This window comes from Osmerus eperlanus, chromosome 19 (genome assembly GCF_963692335.1).
Source record: "Osmerus eperlanus chromosome 19, fOsmEpe2.1, whole genome shotgun sequence".
NCBI lineage: Eukaryota > Metazoa > Chordata > Actinopteri > Osmeriformes > Osmeridae > Osmerus > Osmerus eperlanus.
The window spans coordinates 7189850-7209056 of record NC_085036.1 but is presented as its reverse complement, the minus strand read 5'-3'; the positions used below and the strand labels follow the sequence as shown (position 1 = coordinate 7209056).

At 44.8% G+C, this 19207-nt stretch overlaps 4 protein-coding genes across 8 annotated transcripts; 1 reads left to right on the top strand and 3 right to left on the bottom strand.

Annotated features, from left to right (window-relative positions):
* Window positions 1-15: 15 nt before the first annotated feature.
* Window positions 16-6312, bottom strand: ggnbp2 (gametogenetin binding protein 2). 4 transcript variants are annotated; one of them, XM_062485598.1, is made up of 15 exons: window positions 6161-6312; window positions 5255-5393; window positions 4763-4843; window positions 4385-4638; window positions 4076-4174; window positions 3770-3880; window positions 3414-3527; window positions 3056-3265; window positions 2755-2929; window positions 2406-2594; window positions 1913-2117; window positions 1687-1812; window positions 1432-1580; window positions 1080-1310; window positions 16-778 (listed from the first exon to the last, which is right to left on the bottom strand). In XM_062485598.1, exons 2-15 carry the CDS (start codon window positions 5345-5347, stop codon window positions 569-571), a joined length of 2247 nt encoding a protein of 748 aa, XP_062341582.1. In that variant the 5' UTR covers window positions 5348-5393; window positions 6161-6312; the 3' UTR covers window positions 16-568. The 4 variants fall into 4 exon arrangements, with proteins under 4 accessions (XP_062341582.1, XP_062341583.1, XP_062341584.1 ...); XM_062485599.1 differs by having other exon boundaries at window positions 1961-2117; XM_062485600.1 differs by lacking the exon at window positions 3770-3880.
* A 175-nt stretch (window positions 6313-6487) lies between these two features.
* Window positions 6488-8577, bottom strand: pigw (phosphatidylinositol glycan anchor biosynthesis, class W). Its single transcript, XM_062486120.1, has 2 exons — window positions 8419-8577; window positions 6488-8184 (listed from the first exon to the last, which is right to left on the bottom strand). Exon 2 carries the CDS (start codon window positions 8179-8181, stop codon window positions 6709-6711), a length of 1473 nt encoding a protein of 490 aa, XP_062342104.1. The 5' UTR covers window positions 8182-8184; window positions 8419-8577; the 3' UTR covers window positions 6488-6708.
* A 78-nt stretch (window positions 8578-8655) lies between these two features.
* Window positions 8656-16817, top strand: LOC134039485 (unconventional myosin-XIX). The gene is made up of 24 exons (XM_062485378.1): window positions 8656-8960; window positions 9633-9780; window positions 9879-10027; window positions 10143-10256; window positions 10376-10508; window positions 10611-10680; window positions 10830-10932; window positions 11032-11128; window positions 11223-11299; window positions 11386-11476; window positions 11572-11740; window positions 12008-12081; window positions 12177-12298; window positions 12473-12586; window positions 12715-12891; window positions 13144-13284; window positions 13386-13493; window positions 13802-13872; window positions 13967-14025; window positions 14683-14846; window positions 15159-15288; window positions 15701-15786; window positions 15883-16209; window positions 16337-16817. The coding sequence occupies exons 1-24, from the start codon at window positions 8913-8915 to the stop codon at window positions 16448-16450; spliced, it is 2886 nt and encodes a 961-aa protein (XP_062341362.1). The 5' UTR covers window positions 8656-8912; the 3' UTR covers window positions 16451-16817.
* A 447-nt stretch (window positions 16818-17264) lies between these two features.
* On the bottom strand, window positions 17265-18998 carry znhit3 (zinc finger, HIT-type containing 3). 2 transcript variants are annotated; one of them, XM_062485380.1, is made up of 5 exons: window positions 18522-18998; window positions 18391-18422; window positions 17869-17937; window positions 17694-17774; window positions 17265-17543 (listed from the first exon to the last, which is right to left on the bottom strand). In XM_062485380.1, the coding sequence occupies exons 1-5, from the start codon at window positions 18587-18589 to the stop codon at window positions 17362-17364; spliced, it is 432 nt and encodes a 143-aa protein (XP_062341364.1). In that variant the 5' UTR covers window positions 18590-18998; the 3' UTR covers window positions 17265-17361. The 2 variants fall into 2 exon arrangements, with proteins under 2 accessions (XP_062341364.1, XP_062341363.1); XM_062485379.1 differs by having other exon boundaries at window positions 17694-17777; window positions 18522-18958.
* Window positions 18999-19207: the final 209 nt, after the last annotated feature.

Genomic DNA, 19207 nt, shown 5'->3' with positions numbered 1-19207 from the left:
AACAAAACAAAGGTGTAATGCATATTAATAAATATTCTTTATTTAGTAAATTTTGCACATAACGCTCTTAACTTCTCATCCATCTCGTTATAAATGGATGTTTATTTTCTGTAAAATCTTTATATTCAGATAATTTCATTTCTGTACACATTGGAATTGGTACAACTTTTGCCACTAAAATGATGCGTCACAAGATGTGGAACAAAATAGAAAATGCAAAAAAAAAACATAAGACTACCAACAGCTAACCCTAATGTCACAGCTTTGCAAGCTTGATTATCAAAATCCACTGTGCTCTCACCAGCAGCCCTACATACCAGTTCAGAAATAACAGCTGGGCTTGGTCAGGGAGGGAGGGGGGAGAGGGAGGGGGTGAGAAGGGGAAATAGGTGACAGGGAGACAGGAAGACATAGAAAAGAAAATAATTCCCATTTACTTTAAACAAAGGAAAATGTGAAAATGTTTGGAACAAGACAACACATCATACTTCTGAAGTTTCTCTCTTCAGAGGCAGCGCAGCAGTGGTAATAACGAGTGTTTTCCAGTACAAAGATTTCATGTGTGCAACTAATTGACGCCGGTGGTGGTGGCAAACCACTTTGCGCCACAAACTGGTTTAATCTGCTCAGTGGAGAGGCAGTAATTGGTGAATTTCTCTTTCAGGTGCTGTCGGTACTGATCCCGGTTGTTGTAGAAAGACTTGTTGTTCTTCACAAACGCCTGGATTTCATCCTGTGTGAGGCAGTTCTCCTCATCTGAAGTCACTTCTGAGTCATCCTGTTTCACAACCAAGGCAAGGTTTACTTAAATCGATTTCTATATTGATAGGTCTTCTTGGCTAAACTATCTGGGCAAACCTAAAACACACAATTACTTCCAGGGAAAACACGTATATAGTTGCTGTAAACCAAATGCCGTAAATTTGGTTCCCATATTGCAGTTCACAGATTATTAATAATTTAACTGTTAACATTGTTAATAAACATTATGATTAATAATCATAATAATGTATTACAAAAGCATGTACATTTAAATTCTAATATTATATTGCAGCGTTGATATTCAAGAGTTTACTTACCAGGAGTTCCATTAGACTGGCACTGGCGTCCCACTGACCAAACATGGCCTCTGGGAGGCCCAGATATTGGCTCATGCTCTTTCGATGCTCCGCCCACGGCAACTGAAGTGCAATGCTAGCAAACGTCTCACAGCATAAAGTGCTGCATGTTTGTTTGGTTCTGCACGTGTGCGGAGAAGCATCACCGAGCCCTTTCCTGTTCCCCTCTGCCACACCACCATCAGGCAGACCCTGACAAACAGGCCAAATACATTTGTGAAAAAGAAATGTCAAGTCGGGGAAAAATACACATAAAAAAAAAAAAATCCTCTTATGACATTTCAGCCATTCCGAACCATCCCACGTTCCTCACCTGATCACTGCACATGCCCTTGTTCTTTCTTTTCTTCTTTTTGTTCTTGCCCTTAGTGTTTCCCTCAGAGATGGCCCAGCACTCCACACAGCTGTCCACTCCGTCCTCCTCCTTGTCCTCGGCACAGCGGTGGCCACAGGAGTAGTCACCTACAGAGGAGACGCCCCCCCCGTGAGAATGGGGACTGACGAGGTCAGGTTACGTCACGGACGACACTTGTGAAGTATGGGGGGAGGGGAGAGCTCCTAAACTGACCCGCTTCATCATGGTTGCAGATCCCCTCTGTGCAGGCCACGTCAGAGCCCTCCCGCGAGCCGGTTTCGCTGCCCTCCATGCTGGAGGAGTAGCCACAGTCGCTCACGTTGCTGTGAGGAGACAACCCTAGGAGAGGGGTGGGAAGCAGCTGTAATCAGCTCAGTGGGCCCAAGCTACAAGGTGCTACCGACCTCAAAACGAAAGGCACCGGTGGGGTGGATCTTACCGTGTGCGTGGGGATTGGTCTTGGGTGGTGGCTGATGGGCAGCATTACCTTTCTTGGCTTTGGGCGAGCCCGGAACGGCGCTGTCCGGGCAGCTGCAGGAAGTGTTTTCGTTGGTGACGATGACCTCCACGCGGCCCGCCGCCGCCTTCTGCTCCTCCGGGCTGCCGCAGGCCTTGCAGCCTCCCTCAGCAGACCCCAAAAGACCCTGCAGGCCCACAGAGAAAAGGGGCCGTGTTGGGTACTCATGCTGTGGAGGAAAGAAGTCAAGCGCTACGACCATTCAACGGTGGTCGATGCTTGAAGGGGCTGCTTGGTCACCATGTTGAGAGCCACAACGGCAACATAAGGATGCCTTGGATCTGATCATTGGCATTATGAAAGGCTGCGGGGATATTTCGCTCATGATCTCCCAAACATTTCCACAGCCACACAGGACAACCAGCAAAACAGGGGAGGGGGGGAGAGCGCGGGAGGGAGGGAGGTGGAGGATTACCTCATCCAGATCCTTGTCCGGGCCCTCGGCCTCCTGCTCCAACACGTCGAAGCCACACTTATTCTTGCGCCTGTTCTTGCGCTTCTGCCTCTTCTTCTCCTGTTTCAGCTCCTTGGCCCGCTCCTCCTCAGACAGCTCCTCGCACAGCTGCTCCAGGCGGCTGATCCCCTGCACCTTCTCCACCGCCATCTGGAAAAAGGCACAAGAGCGGCGGATAAACCGTACAGCACACATCTGGTCGCCACGGACAAGGCCAAACCCGACGGAAACGGCTGCAGTCCACCGAGCGCCTCGACAAACGCGTTTCCCCGACGATGGACGCGCAATGCAAAGCGGCGATCGCACCCACCTCAAAGCTCTTGCGCAGGGCATCGATGCCCAGGTAGAACAGCATCTGCCAAGTCTGCTCCTCTGCCCGGAGCTTCTGCCAGATCCTGTGCAGACGCTCGTAGAGGTGGATCCCCAGGCAGGTCAGAACCTCCTCCTGCGCGATATCAATCGTCTTGGCGTGACGTTCCCTACGCCTGAACGGAGACCATAACGTCAGATGCTCTGTTAGATCCAACAACACGCCCGCCCGGCCGGCAAGAAACAACAGGTCATCAATGTCAGCAAGAACGAGGGATGCGGGGGGGGGGAGTTTTACGTACTCGTAACCCCCTGCGAACTCGGGCTCGGCCCGGCCCAGGAGGTGGGCGATGAAGTCGGTCTCGCAGCACACGTGGACGTGGCGCTCGTGTGGGCAGCAGCGGAGCCCCTCGTACAGAGCGGCGCAGTAGCCCTTCTCTTTACTGCAGTCCAGCTCCCCCACCAAAATGTTGTATGCCCTCAGTACCTTATTCTTGCAGTCGGTGCAAAACCTGCCACGCACAAAAAAAAACGAAAAAATCAAGCAAGAAAACAGGGAGAGGACAGAGCAAACTATAAAATACGGATGTGGGAAACAAAGATGAACAAATGTGGAAACCAACCCCCTGAAGGGGAAATTAGAGCAGGGTGGAGGGTTACCTGTGTTTTCGTAGGTATGTCTCCAAGGTCTCCAGGAGACAGGCGCTGTCAATGAGGACAACCTCATCCCTGCACTCCTGAGACATGAGCTCCCACACATCCATCCAGCTTCCCCTGTGATCACACCCGGGCTCGTCATTAGGACGGCTCCATCCGAAAACATGCCATCTCAACATACAGTACACTGCACACTTAGCTAGGAAGAAGTTCATCTTAACAAGACGCTAAGAGGGGGGGGGGGGGGGGACTAAAAAACAAACATAAAAAATCTTCATAGCAACAACCTTAAATATTCCATGACTGGTGTTAAGGCTATCTGAGAAAGTCCTTCTGGGTGAACACACTGTGCTGCCTACCTGCTGGGGAACTGAAATGGTCCAAAGTGAAACTCGATGCTACATCTGTTGTCTGTCCTGGCTCCGCCACTGTCTTTCTCTAAACCTACTGCTTTCACAGAGCATCCTTCTCTACAGATTCATAAAGATATCCCAAACACACTGCATCACAGCACAGTTTTAGCAAAAAGCATCTTAACAAGATGGAGACAAACTAGCTTTCCTTTCAGGTAACGGGAACAGAATCAACTGGCTTTACACTTTTCTACACGAGCGAAATCTTGTTCATGTGGATTGATTATGGAAAATCGAATAAAAAGAACTCACCCTAAAGGCTTGGGTTTGTGTGTGTCTAAGGAGTGCAACTGGCAACGTTTGTTCTTTTTGCTTTTTGGAATGGCATCGATCATGCCATTCAACTTTGACCTGTGGAACATACAACAATACCGGATCCGGCGTTAGCATGCGATTCCAAATATTTCCCTGACTGACAAAGACATGGAGGTCTTCTCCAATAAAATAGGCTGGGTTTTTTTGTGTTTTTTTTTCAATCTTAAACAACAATTCTTTCAAATGTATCATCTTCAGAAAGCTGGTTGTATCGAGCCTGTGCCCTAAGAGCCTAAGTGGTCTTACCCGTGGACATAAAAGAGGGTGAAGAGCTTCCTGGCATCGGACACACACCCCTTGGTGGCAGAGAGCACTCCTGTAGGTTTCACAGTGAGGGGCTCCAGCGCCGGATTCCCGGATTCCACCAACTGTGAAAAGAGGCGCTCCACGCTCCTTCTGCAGCCCACACACGGCACCAGCTGGGTCAGCGCACTGAACACTTCCCTAGACGTCACCATCATGGCGACGTTCAGCTCCTGTTGCTTCAACATGCTGTGATACTGTGGCGAAAAGCACTCGGTTACAACACGGTCGGAGCGTCGACGGTGGGAGTCTACGGCGAAGGCAAATCCCTGTTCTTAAGGATGGGCATCCCTTCAGGTGCCATGCAGCGCACTCACTCACCTGGACAAACTGCTTCATCTGAGAACTGTTGATCTGGTGACTGTCCAGGTTCATGACACTGTCAGAAAATTCCATCACCATCTTCAAATGGAGAAGAGACGAATACAATTAATTATGGGAATTGATAGCAGTCCCTGATGATTTACAGTTAGAGTATCGATTAAGGGCTCAGTAACATATCTCCACCATTTTTAACAATGCAGTTACCTTGATGAACTGGACAGTTAAGTCGAACTAAAGGCAACTAGTGATACATCTCTTGCAAGACAACATCACAGGCAAGTAATCCAGTTGGAGAAAACGTTAGAAAGCTAAAGCTAGTCAACGTTACTTGACAGACAGGCCTTGCTATCTAGCTAACACTAGCCACCTAACGAGCATTTTGACACGGTTTCCTTTAAGGTACTTTTAAAACGGATCATTTATTACGAAACCTTGCAACCAACATACATAGTTCATGGGACAGAAACACCTCAACTAATACTTTCTTACCGTGAGAGTGTCATCGATGTAAAGAGGAATCTGTCTTGCAAGGAATGGGAAATCTTCATCTCCGTCCCTACAAACCGCAACCAGACGCGCCATGTCTTTCCAGCTCCTGTTGTAGTGTGGTAGCTAGTAGTAGCGCTGCCTGTAAGAAGGGACAGACTGAGCAAATCCGGCATTCGTAGTTTCACCAATGGCTAAAATAACGCTTACACTACATCGCGGGTCATTTCAAGTTCTTTACAGTCACACAGCCAAGGAACATAATTAGGAAAATTTCGATGAACCAATGTCTAGTAACAAGTGTTGCATTTCTTGACGTGGACCGTCATTTACTTGCATTACTGCTAAATAACTGCTTTGACAATTAGTTCCTTAGTAGCAGTTGGTACCTATGACCTATTTCTTATGGCTAACGCTAGCTAGCAAGCTTAAGTTGCTAGCTAACTCCCTGTGCTAGCTATTACACGTCCCGGATTATGCTAGCTAACTCGTTAGCTAGTCTGGCGCGATAGCTAACGACTCTTACCCTCTTGCTAAGACGTTTGGCAAACTCGCTAGAATATTGCAAAACTACTGAAACATTCCTGCCATAACTAAGCTAGTTAAAACCATAGTGTACCAGTACAGCTAAAATGTCTAGCAGCAGTAGCAAAATGCTTCATGAATCCGTAAGCGAGATAAGTTAGCATAAATGACACTTGCATGACAACTAGCAAGTAGTAGCGAAGTGACAGCAGGTTGAGGAAATTCGATAAATAATTGTGGCTACAAAATGACTTCGACTTTCAGGATAGCTTATCTAACGTATGTTATCACTTATATTGTTTACGTCGAAAACGACACAATTTGGCAAAGTCATGCAAAAAGACTGACACTATTTGATGGAATGAACCATTATACTATGCTTACCTGTTTTTGAAAGTTGCCTTTTTATACAAAAACAAACAAGTGCGACAGAGGTGTAGCTAAGTGGTGGCAGAATCTTCATTAGCTAGTACTGTAGCTACTAACCAACCTTTGCCCTCAAGACGTAGCTGGCTCAACTGTTCAGCTCGGGTCTACATTAGACCAGTAGGGGACGCTATTTCCAAAGATCTCGTCTCTTACTTAAAACCCAGAGCCATTCTGATAATATTCAGTGATTTATTGTACATCTGTTCCATATTTACATGTTAGAACATATGATGATGGTTTGTTTGAACGGTTAACGCAAATGAAACTCCTGGGACAAAATGGTACAAATGAAAAGTATTTTTTATTCAGGAATTATGTATAGGCCTCCTGTAATTTTTGAGACACTGCATCAACCAGTAGCTTTGCTGAGGACATTTGCAAATAAAAAATGTAACAGTGGAAACATATCAATGCTTAAATTTATGTCAATGATCAAACTATCTTAACATTCGGTGTTATCAGGGACTATATTGAAACTGAAGATATTCCATTTAATACAGGGGTTACCAAAATTTCACAGTGACTTTACAGAGATGTAAAATGAATATCACAAAGCTGTTTGTGAACATGTATAAAAGCAAAACACACACAGAAAAGGTATCACTGCCACTAAAAGTGTCCATTATCATGTTGGTCAATCCTGTCATTACATTTGCTAGCATAAAAAATAACAACTGATTACGACTGACAGCTTGAATGAGACAAAGTCCTTCCATTGTTTTAGTTTTGTCCTCAGCGGTGTCTTTTTGATATGGATTCCATGAGGATGGAACCAGGGAACAGTGTGATACTATTTTCAAAAACACCAACATCATATCAGCAGTAGCTAGACAGGACATGAAAAATAAAGACTGGGCAATGGTCCATAAGCAGAAGGACATATTGGCCATTCTCCGAGACACTGGGTCTATATATGTCTGACATATGTACAAAGCAGTATACAGTACACAACTTCCCACCAAGAAATGACCGATCAATCTGAGCCAGTCTTTCACTTGTGTTCGAGGACGCATCACGTACAGTGCAATATGCACACCAGCCATGTAAATAGCTATGTATCCCATAACTGAAAATATGCCTTCCTTGTTGGCTTGTAGAAAGCCTGTGCGATCACTGTTATGAATGATAAAAGACTTGAGTCCGGTTTCAAGGGTAAACTGGTAAAGGCCACCAATAAGCAGGGCCAGGAGCCCTGACCAACTGAGAGGGAACACAGCCAAGAGCACAGTGGCCACCACTCTGACTATAGCTAGGGTGAAGAAAAAGTTCCAGTGTACACCATATTCTGACACATGCTCATGGTAACCAGTCATTTTGACACTCGCTAACCTGACCATGCCAAGGATAACCAGAGGCCAGACTGACAAAATCTGTTTAAGAACGTGACCTAATTTGGATCCTTTAGCTTCCTTTCCCCGTGCTTCTGGACAGACCAGTGCATTTGCAAGGACATACGCTCCAACACCAAAGTCCATGACCCCTGTCCCATAGGTCTCTGTTTTGGCATAACGCCTGGGGAACACACTAAAGTCTACTGCCAAAATACTTATGGCCGTCTTTACATTGACAAGCACTCTAAAGATGGTCACAAAGGGGACTTGGTTACACTGAACATGGCTCTGCAGGAATCTCTTGATGGCATCTGGGAAGTGCTCAACACAAGGAGGGGTTCTGTGGCGGTAAATATGGAAAAGTACACCAATCACAACAACTGCTAAGGCCATGATAACTAGATGAAGAACGTCACTTAGAATAGTGCATGACAGGACGAGGGGAAGTATAATCGTGAAGAAGTCCAGAATGAGGTGGCCCATCCAGGGAAGTGGTAGTGCGCCCATGCTCTGATGATACTGGATCAAAATGAGTCCTCTACTGATTATGCACAATGGGGCAAGAAAGGAACCCATCACCACTTCTCCGAGGCTGGTCCCACTGAGATTGCTCACAAATGCCTCCTTCAATTCCCGCTGAGACATTGCCTGCAAAATGAAAGAAATAGTACGACTGAATGATAGTCTTTGATTACACAGTTTAATCATGTGCATAGTTGGAGACAACTGAATATATAGTGTATGACAAATTCAACAAACGATTAATTTAAACACATTGTTTTTGTTACTTTGTAGCTCTGATTCAAACTCACTATCCATACACAAAGAATGCGCTTGCCTACATGCTAATATTAGCAAATAGTATAGTATGTTTTTACCTACCGCTGTTTTTGTATTTCACAAAAATTTAACGTAAAAGTAAATAGGTCACTTCATTTGGAAACCAAGCGTTATAATGTTTCACTGTATAAAATATGTTATTTCTTACTAGCTACTAGTCTACATTCTATCATATTTTTTATGTACTTCCGTGTTCTATAAAAGGGCGTTCTTGTGTTGTGCGTCATGAAAAGGGCGTGGACTAGCATTATCCAATAAGGTTTTGATCACGGTTCAGCAGCTTGTGTAGTTTCAAGTTGATCCAGGCGGGGAGGCTGCTTTTTGTCCTTCAATTCACTGTGGAAATTTATGACAGAGCAAAAGAAGACTTGGAATTCTCTTTCGAATGGCGGCTGGACACGGAGACCCGGGATCTGACAATCTTTTTGGGAAACTGATGTATTGAGTTATTTTGCTACTATACGGATGTCAATAATAAAATCATTATAATAACATTTTTTCCAGTTCGCTTTTAAGGACGGGACTTTACCAAATCCATGAATTTTGACAAGAGCCAGCGCACGGGATATGGACACGAGGGAAAGGTATATGTAGCTACTTTTCTGTTGTTTGTACACTTCAGATTTATATCACGCTCATTTGTTTGTGATTTACAAGATAATGGATTGAGATGAGACCCAATACTTGTCATTGTCCTCGGTAGTCTTTTTCTTGTACAGTTGTGTTGAACTTTTTACTAGTGTTGTGTTTTCATACCTCTTTGACATATACGATAATACATTAAGTAGATGTCATGTTGGATTAGGCTCTTGCATCCTTAGCATAAACAGACTTTGTAATTGTTGCAGGTTGCTGTCTTCGTAAAGTTTATTATTAAGCGCCCCAGATTAATGTCTGATAAAATGAGTATGACCGCATATTATTGGCATGTTTTTCACTTATGTAATACTACCCTAGATGAGTAGACAAATGAGATATATATAGAAGACGTTAATGTCCGGAGAACATTGAGACCAGAGACCTCTCAGCAATCTGGGTTTACACTTTGTAGTTTTGTATTTCAATCTCTTTTGATGGAATCATTTTATTTTGGGTTGGTATATGGAATGATCCACTTATGACAACATCCCTAATATATTACATTAAAGGCTTGTCCTTACTTATTGTGGCTATTTCCTTGTTGTCATACAAACACTCGCTGGACACAGTTTATCATTAACTCTTTCCTCTGTGTCCTGGGGGGTGTTTGTTGGCAGGTGAGAGGGGTCAGGAAGAAGAGCCGTTCCCATCGCCATTCTCTCAATGACTCTCTGGAAGGAGAGGTTAAGGCGTTTCTCATAGATGAGGGTCAGCTCCACACCTATGATGACCTTACCAAGGTAAACCCGGTAACCCCATCAACAGGTAGGCCTAAAAAAGTAATTGCAGGGTTATTGCTTATGGTTCTGGGTGGTTTAAAAATCCCATGTTTGGAAAAAAAACTATATCTTCTTCTCTCCTAGTTCTGAAATGCCTGCAAGCAAGGTATAGTGCTAAGGTGTTCTACACCCATGCTGGGTGCACTCTGGTGGCTCTCAACCCCTTCCAGCCCATCCCAGACCTCTACTCTCTGGATGTGATGAAGGAGTACCACTGTGCTGCTCAGCCTCAGGTGTGTGAGAACCACTGGCCTCTTCCTCTTCAGCAAAAAAAAAAAAAGGGAAAGACCAAGGTCATTGCAGTATGAGTCATTGCATGTATTTTGATGTTTTTTTGTTGTTGTATAGGAGTTCAAACCCCACATCTTCATTGTGGCAGAAGAGGCCTATCGAAATGTGCAGGGCCAAGTGGAACCCATGAACCAGTCCCTGGTGGTCAGTGGTGAGAGTGGAGCAGGAAAGGTAAATTGTCTGACCCCCCCCCCCCCCCCCCCAAAAACGATCAAATACATCTGATGAACACTCAACTGCAGAGTTGGTGTATTTGAACCTTCTCTGTGCCCTTACCATTGCTTTTACAGACCTGGACCTCGCGATGCTTGATGAAGTACTACGCGACGGTGGCAGCCTCTTCCTCAGTGACGAAGAGCCACGGCACAGTGGGGAGGATTGAGAAGAGGGTGCTGGACTCCAATCCCATCATGGAAGCATTTGGTGAGAAGGCTGAGAACGGCTATCAAACCATTGAGCCGTCAAATGGTCGTTTCTGTGAGCAGTTGCTCATCCCACAAATGTCCTCCCTGACCCTTTACGTAGGCAATGCCTGCACACTACGAAACAACAACAGCAGCCGGTTTGGAAAGTACATCCAGCTCCAACTCAACAGGTAATCGTTCTGCCTGTCCCTGCCTGTCAATTGATATCTCTTTCAGTGCTTGGTATGTGTGCAGATACTAATGAAGATAATCATCAAGTTGACAGGTATTTGTCATCCTGTCTACACCCCTGGTCATTGTTCAAACATGCGTCATGTAGGTCCCAGCTGCTAGTGGGGGCGTCAGTGCAAACATACCTACTGGAGAAGACCAGGGTAGCTGGCCAACCAGCCAGTGAGAGGAACTTCCACATTTTTTACCAGGCAAGTAATTAAGACGCACCATTCAAACATGATTTTGAGTTGGACACGCCGTTCAATGAATGTGGCATGAAGGCGTATTAAAGATACATTTTGTTTTAGATGATGAAAGGAGCTACCAATGAACAGAGGATGGAGTGGAGGATGCCATGTGACCAACGTTTTGCCTGGCTCCCAAATGCGGAAAATACACTTGAAGGTCAGTCTAGATCTTTCATGCTCTGCATCCATGTGGATTTGCTATTTGGATCAGTGGTACACATGTCGGTCTTCTTCTTTACGTTGTTTTGCAGAAGATTGTTTTCAAGAGACCGTCGAGGCGATGGTGCACTTTGGCATCGATGCTGAGAGGAGGGGACAAATATTCACGGTAAACCACCCACATGAAGAGATTTGAATTCCATAGTCCCTAAAGAAACGTTTCCAAATCCACCACTCCTCTCTTTTGTGTAACAGATATTAGCAGGTCTTCTTCATTTGGGCAATGTGAATTTCTGCTCCTCGTTGGACGAATCGCAGCCATGCGACCTAGAGGAGCAATCCAAAGGTATCGTTTCACGGTGGATCACTACATATCTAACGACACCATGTGACATGACGCTTGAAGACCTGGGATCGCCCTGACCCTTCAGCGTTTGACAGGTTTCCTCCAGAAGACGGCTGCCCTCCTGTGTGTCCCCGAGGAGGAGCTCCAGGCGTGCCTGAGGGTGAGGGCCCTGAGGGCGGGGAAGCAGAGTGCCCTCCTCAAGCCCTGCTCCCTGTCAGAGTGCAGCGTCAGGAGAGACTGCCTGGCCAAGGTCATCTATGCCCAGTGAGTCTGACAAACACAGACTATGAGCTTATGAGTAGAAATGGCTCCACTGCTCCATTAGTGTTGCTTTTGTTTGGGCCGAGGTCCAACGCTTCTGTGTGACAACATACTCCAAATATCACCCATATGTGTATGGTAATGACAAGAACATTTTAGTCACCATTTCAACAAAGATGGGGGACATCGTATTCAATTGTGGTTTGAATATGAAAGGGAATCTTAGCCGGCATATTTTGTGACTTTTTTGGGGTTTGCTGTTCTTTACAGGTTGTTTGAATGGTTGGTTACATTCATCAACAACAGCATCTGTGCAGATAAATCCACTTGGTGCAATTTCATAGGTACAGAACCCTTTTATTTGAACGCGCAGCACATTCTTTTTGTGTAATGACCTTGAGTCTGGGATTGATCGCTGTCCTTTTTCTGTGGTCTCTAGGTCTGCTGGATGTCTATGGGTTTGAATGCTTCCAACTCAACAACCTGGAGCAGCTTTGTATCAACTACGCCAATGAGAAATTGCAGCAGCACTTTGTCGCCCATTATCTCAAAGCTCAACAGGTAGTTTAAAAAACAAAACAAATGTGTACTTCTTGAGTTGAGTTTCACATGTTGTCTCAGCTTAATTTCTTGGAACATCTTGTTGAAACTATTAATAGACTTGAGGCTATGTAGCACCTCTGATCTCTGTAAATATAAGTATGTTTACTGATGGAAAGAATCCCTCCATTACAGGAAGAGTATATTGCTGAAGGGCTGGAGTGGTCCTTTGTCAAGTACCAGGATAACCAGGGCTGTCTGAATCTCATTGAGGGATACCCCACAGGCGTGTTCTCTCTCCTCAATGAGGTCTGTTCACCGTGATGTCATTCGTACAAAGTCTAATCTCTCTAGTTTCCTTATCAGCCATATCGCTATCTATATGCTTGGCCTATAACATGTCCGTGATTGTCTTGTGATTGATTCGTTGACCCCAGGAATGTCGTCTCAATCGGGTATCGGATGCCAAGCAGTTCAGGGCGCGTCTGGAGAAGGAGCTCTCGGACAATACGAACGTGAGCTGGGACAAGTTCAGCAAGCAGCCCCATTTCACGGTGGCCCACTATGCCGGGAAGGTCAGCTACCAGATTGAGGGCATGATGGAGAAGAACAAGGTACGGTGCCAAGCTGATGACAGGTGGCAAACCGTCCACAGTTAAGAAGCAACAACTCCATTGAGCATGGCTAGACATGCTCCAGTACAGAAGCTGACTGGCTCCTTTTGCTTCCCTCTGGAAAATTAGTGTGAAACATTAAGTGTTTGTAGCCCCCATCCCTTTCTGTGAAGCGCATTGTGTTGCCTTCCTGAATGAAATGCGCTATATAAATAAAGTTTGATTTGGTTTGATCCCGCTTCCTGCCTGTAGGACCCAGTCCCCTCAGAGATCCTCCAGCTGCTTCAGCAGTCAGGGAACCCCCTGCTCCACCAGCTGTTCGCTGACAGAGACACGGAGAACGAGGCCACCAGAGGGCTTAGCAAAGTGGTCACTGTGGTCTCCAAGTTTAAGGTGAGCGTTTTGGAAATATTTTGTATTTTTGCTGTTTTATTTAAGGATTCGTATAAGGGCTCCTTGTATCCCTCCTGATGGTTTTGGTGTTCTGGCTGTAGAATTCTCTGGAAAGTCTGATGAAGATCCTACACACCACCACTCCTCACTATACCCGCTGCATCAAGCCTAACCCGGACTGCAGACCGTTGACTTTCAAAAAGGAGGAGGTAGGACAGAACCACTTCAGTACATTACCAAGCGTCAGTGAGTCATGCTGCACCTTTGTACTCAGAAGATGTCTTATCTGAATAACACAATGTCAAGACTTGCTACTGTGAGGCTGGGTCGATGTCAGTTAATTATATAATTTTGATAATGGCACGGGAGTATGTACATTTTGTCCACACTACACAAGAACATCTCACTGTACTTTCTATCATATTCCAAGTTTATTTTTCCAAGTTTATTTGTTTTTATGGTTTGAAAGGAATTGTATGATATCCTCTTCTAACAACCTTGATGTATTTATCATAAGGTTATTATGCAACTGGAGGCTTGTGGAATTGTGGAGACCATACACATTAGTGCGGCAGGCTTTCCAATCAGGTAGATAACGTTTCAGAAATATCTGTATAGAAGCTGTCAATCTTTCCTTTTGACTCTGCCTGAGATGTAATTTTGTGTTTCCCTCTTCATGCAGAATTCCCTACACAAGTTTCATGCAACGCTATGGACTGATTTCCAACTCAAGTCAGAATGGTAAGTCTGACCAAAGTAGAGACACAACTCATTATGGACGTGACATCATATGGAGGGGTTTGTTTTGATCAAAGACTCTGTGTACTCTCTCTTCTGTGCTCTGCTGTCTTCCCTCTTCCTCTGCAAGCCCTTCTCTCCTTCGATTTGAGATTCTTCCCTCCCCTGCTGTCTTTGCTATGGAGACCAGAAAACCAGACTTTTCTAATGACCTTTTTAAGCTCTTGTAGAAGCTCTCAGGTAAAGGCTTACTCTCTGTTGCATGGCGTGCTTCCATTTCCCTTTGTGAACTCGGCATGGGCCTCGTCCATCTGTCATCGTTTTTCGATGCACGCAATGCCTGCAGATAAAGTACGAGAAAGTTCTCTTGATATGAATTTGTAATATCAAGAGTGTGATAAGGACATGATCGTCATAATCATGCGGTTTTCCAGGTATTACCGAATCTGTAAACATAAACTTTGGCCTGCCAACCATGTCAAGGCACTCTTGCATCCATTCAACCTTGAATGAAATAATCAGCATGGTAGAAATGATGTCTTCGCAGCCTGAGTCTTTGACCTCTGTTCAAGACGTGTTCGCTGCTCCATGTTTGTGTACAGTGCTTAAGGAGAAACTCCCAGCCTGTCTCCCTCTAACCCCCATCCCCCTCTGACTCAGGCTTGGGCGCTTCCAACAAGGACAATCTTGGCTCAGCAGTGGCGGATGTTCTCGGAGTGGTGTTAGAAAGCCACACCATTGACCCGGCGCGGGATGTTGACAGTGAGCCACACAGCACCCTGGTGCACTGTGGGAGGACCAAAGTGTTTCTGACGCAGGCCATGGTCAGTGATGTGTCCACAAACCAAATCAACACAGCGTACAGAAACTACAGTATATGTACACTTGGGTGTAGCGTTATTATCGTGAAACGCATCCTCGTCATGTTAACCTCTTCGGTTCTAATGGAACAAGCCTGAGCCTTTAAATCGGTCAGTAGTGTCATTGCGCCTATAGTGGGGCTTTGTGTCGGTCGAACGGACATCCAGGTTCTCTCTCCCTAAACTGGCCCAGACGTAAGCAGCCAAAGCGAGGTGAGGCTGGGTTGAGCCCTAATCCCCCCCCCCAGTGCTGATCTGCTTTGATCTGCCCCACAGCTGGACCTCATGGAGGAGCACAGGGACCGGGTGTTGTCCCAGAAGGCCTTCTCTATCCAGTGCTGCTGGCGCCGGCACTGCCAGCGCAGACGGCATGCTCGGAGACGAGCTGCTGTCCTGATCCAAGCAGGTAAAGCTTATTCTAAATCGCCTGTCGGCGTACAGGTGTACTCTCGGAGGTCAGGTCGATGGCTTAGAGGCCCTGCTGTTGCCTCTGTGTGACCCGGCTTGCCTGTCTGGCCAACACCCGTTGGCTGGTTTCATGAGAACATTTAGGACATGACTCAGGATCACAGTACTTAGGTTCAATTGACCAATCGTGGCCGTAATGTTACCATCTGACGAGGCTAATGAAGGATGTTCTTTTTTCCGTTCTACAGGCGACCGTGATTAGATTAGTTGTTGCATATCAAAGCATTGGACCTGTTAGTCGCTGTACCTCGTGGACCCACAAACGTGGCCCTGCATCAGATGTTGATGTTGTTAAAAGAGCTTCTTAGAAATCTGTGATGACTCTGTGATCATCTGGTTTGGTCTGGCAGTGGTGCGGTCCTGGCTGGTGAGGAAGACAGTCCAGAGATGGCAGAGGGCAGCCACGGTCATTCAGACCAACTGGAGGAAATGGAGGGTGAGATGCAGTATTCATACATTTGATTTGATATCAAACAGCCATGTACTCCTGTGGCGAGTTGACTGACATGGCTGTTCTTTGTCTGGGTTGCAGGCACTGATGGACGCCCTGGCTGAGGCGGAGCTGGATGATGCCGAAGACCTCCAGGAAGAGGAGGATCTGCCGGCGTTGGACCCAATCCTCAGGGAGAGAGGCTCTGTGCAGCTCTCCAGCTTCCAGGAGCCGGTCATCGTGCGAGGCTGGCCCATGGGTCTGGCTCTGGCTTCCGCCCCGACCATCACCGTGTCCATGACAGCCACAGGGTTCCAGAAGATGATGTCTGTGATGGCACTACTCAACATGCCCCTTAACAGAGGGGAATACAGGGTGGAGACGAATCAATTCAAACAGGGGGTGGCCTCTATCAGAGCTCAGCCCAGGGTAAGATGACGGTTTCCTCACACATGGAGACCCTTGCCTTTCATAAAGTGAAAAGAATGTTCATACAAATGATGCATTGTAAGGTATGAAGTACAGTACATAGTGTTATTTTCCTTTTTCTTTCAAGGGGCCTGTTAAGCTCCACTTCCAGAGATCTCCACTACTCTACGCGGATATGCACCCAGCACAGCAGTTTGATGGCGTGACAGGTTTTAACCAAATCCTGCTAGAAAACAACTGACTCTCTTATGTCCCTTTCCTTGTTGCCTCAATCCTAGCACCTTTTAATAATATAGAAAAATATAAGAATATAGGACATTTTTCTTCAAACATGGTATCATTGTTGAACGTCTCAGGTGAAATGGCAAGTGCCTTTATCCAAACCTGAAGTTAAGTGTACTGTAGACGTATTGGGAAATTGCAATTAGTTGCTCATGGATGTATATTACTGTGTTAAAGGCGGCGTTTGTTGTGTATGTATTAATGTCAGGTGCCCAGTTATTGATAAAACCCGAGAAGATGATCATTTTTATGGGAATACATTTAAATTATTTTAGTTTAGAATGTGTTCTGGTTCATTTGTTTTTATGCTTTGGCACTTATGTTGCCTGACAAACGTTAAATGACTGGAGGAAGAAGATGTGTGTATTAAATGCTATGTTTTATATTTAATAGTTCACTTGTCCAACATGCGGGAAAATGAACACTTAACTTGATAAGGAATATTTCAAAAAGGATGGGGAGAAAGCTTTCTTATAAATGCTGCTGAATATTATTATTATATAATAGCCTGTTAACTCACTGTTGTGAGTTATCAGGCTTCTCTGCCTGAAATGCAAATAGTGTAATCAATTCTAGATGTTTTGTAATCCAATTGTTTTTGTATGAATATTATCATACCCAAGTTGTGCATATCTAGTATTTAAGCTGCAAGGGTATTGCTACAATCCATTTTTATTTTAAGAAACATAATTATCTGTAAATAGTTTGAGAACTACAGATTGGTGTACAGTCTTTGTAATGAGTTCATATTTACAATAAATATTAAACAAATCTGCACAAACTGAGGCTTTTTATTGGTCTTAAAAAAAAAAAAGATTACTTGACTCAATATGGGTGGTAGACGGACAACATGCAAACTGTTGAAACAAACTATATCTCATTATACTCATTATTTTCAACAACTTTCAAGCACTGATCTGAAAACTCCACAAACAGAGGTTCCTGCATAGCAGCTTTCATGGCATCTCCTTTGCTGTCAGCGGCATCAATTTCCTGAATCAGCTGACGGAGGTGGGGGTTGCGAAGAAGATCCTTGAGCTCTTCTGATTTACCTGTAGAACCGGAACACGGATGGAGTACCAATTTGAGATCACGATCACAAACGGCAAATACAAAGTGAAACATTTGAAGCCACATACCAAAACGTAACATTTAGCACAAGTGTCAGGATTCAACTTGAAGGTATATAACCCATGTCCTACCTAATAATTTAAGCCTTTCGAGTGGTACTTTATCTGTTTTCTCATCGTCGGCGAGGAGATCTTCAACTGTCCATGGTTGCTCTGCTAAAAAACAAAGTCTTGGTCAAACCATCACAAGTGTTTTTTGTTGTTTCCAGGTGATGCTAAATACTCAAACTGAGATAGGATGCCCTACCGTTGTTAGAACTTCTCTGCAGATCTGGAGTTGGTTCCTGCACTGGAGGTTTCGAAGGCAGGCAGGTATCTGGGTGAACCGTGAACATGTTAATTTACTTGCAGTTCAAGTCTTTTATTGTCAGATGCACAGAACAACACAACTGGGCAAGTGTTTCTCAGGACAAGACAACACAAAGCAACCTGGCATAACATACAAGTACTCAGAACATAGATTACATCTATGATAAGCTAACATAATAAACCTAAATATACAATACAGTATACTAAACCTCTTATACACATAATAACCTATACTAACCTTAAACCTATACTAACCTAAAGACAAGTGGGGTACAATTAGTGCAATATTGCTGATAGTGCAACCAGTAGCTGAAAGTGACAATGTGTAAAGTGGCTAGTGTAGGCTTAGCCTACTTGTTAAAATGGCAAACCTGAAACTGTGATGTAGCCAAAGTTATGAGTGATACTGATACACATAGGAAATTCAGTGTATTGACAAAAAGCACGCAGTGCTTCTTACCTTTGTGTTTTTTGTAACAAACGAGCGAACAGCTGCAAAACAGAAAGACGTGAATTAGGGGTGTTAAAAGGTTTAACATTGGTTGCCAAATAAAACTTGTGATATTGATGTGATGATGTGCCAATACTCACTATCGGATTTTACAAGCTGGACATCGATATTTAGGCGTCTTGTCACTGCACACGTTGCAGATTTGCATCTTGTGTGTCTGTTGCTGAAACGGTCAGTGATAATAACCAAATACACTTTCAAAGAACAAATACGTTTGTACTGGGTTGTTAAACTCACACACCACGATCACAACGTGTTTAACCAGATACAGCTGGTCCTCCTGTAAACAACGTCCGAGTGTTTCTGCTTTAGATGACAAGTTCCGGGGTGGTGCGCCTTTCCTTCTCCTCCGCTTCATTTTGTTTTTCCGGGCTTCTCCATCTTTCCACGGCTACCTAGCTAAACCTCTGCTGCAGCAAAGCAGGCAAAATAACTCAGCAGTTGGTTGCTTGTTAGCGAAGACCGTCTTTCACCGCCCTGTCGGATTTTGTCCTTGACATAACATCAAACCAAGTATGTAGCTATCTAATTTTAAAGTGACTTGTGTTTGGGGATATTTTATAAAATAGCCTAACGTTAGCTACTATGTCACAAGCACTGACAGAGGCCGCTTTGGCCGCCTGTACATCAACCAGATAGTTAGCTAGTAGCACTAGATCTGCTAGTTACTACTACTAGAGCTAGCTAGCCAGCCAGATTTCCCCCTTGTCCACTGGCACTGGTTGCTGTTTTGGGGTCACACCCTAGTAAGAAATTTCAGGTCGAA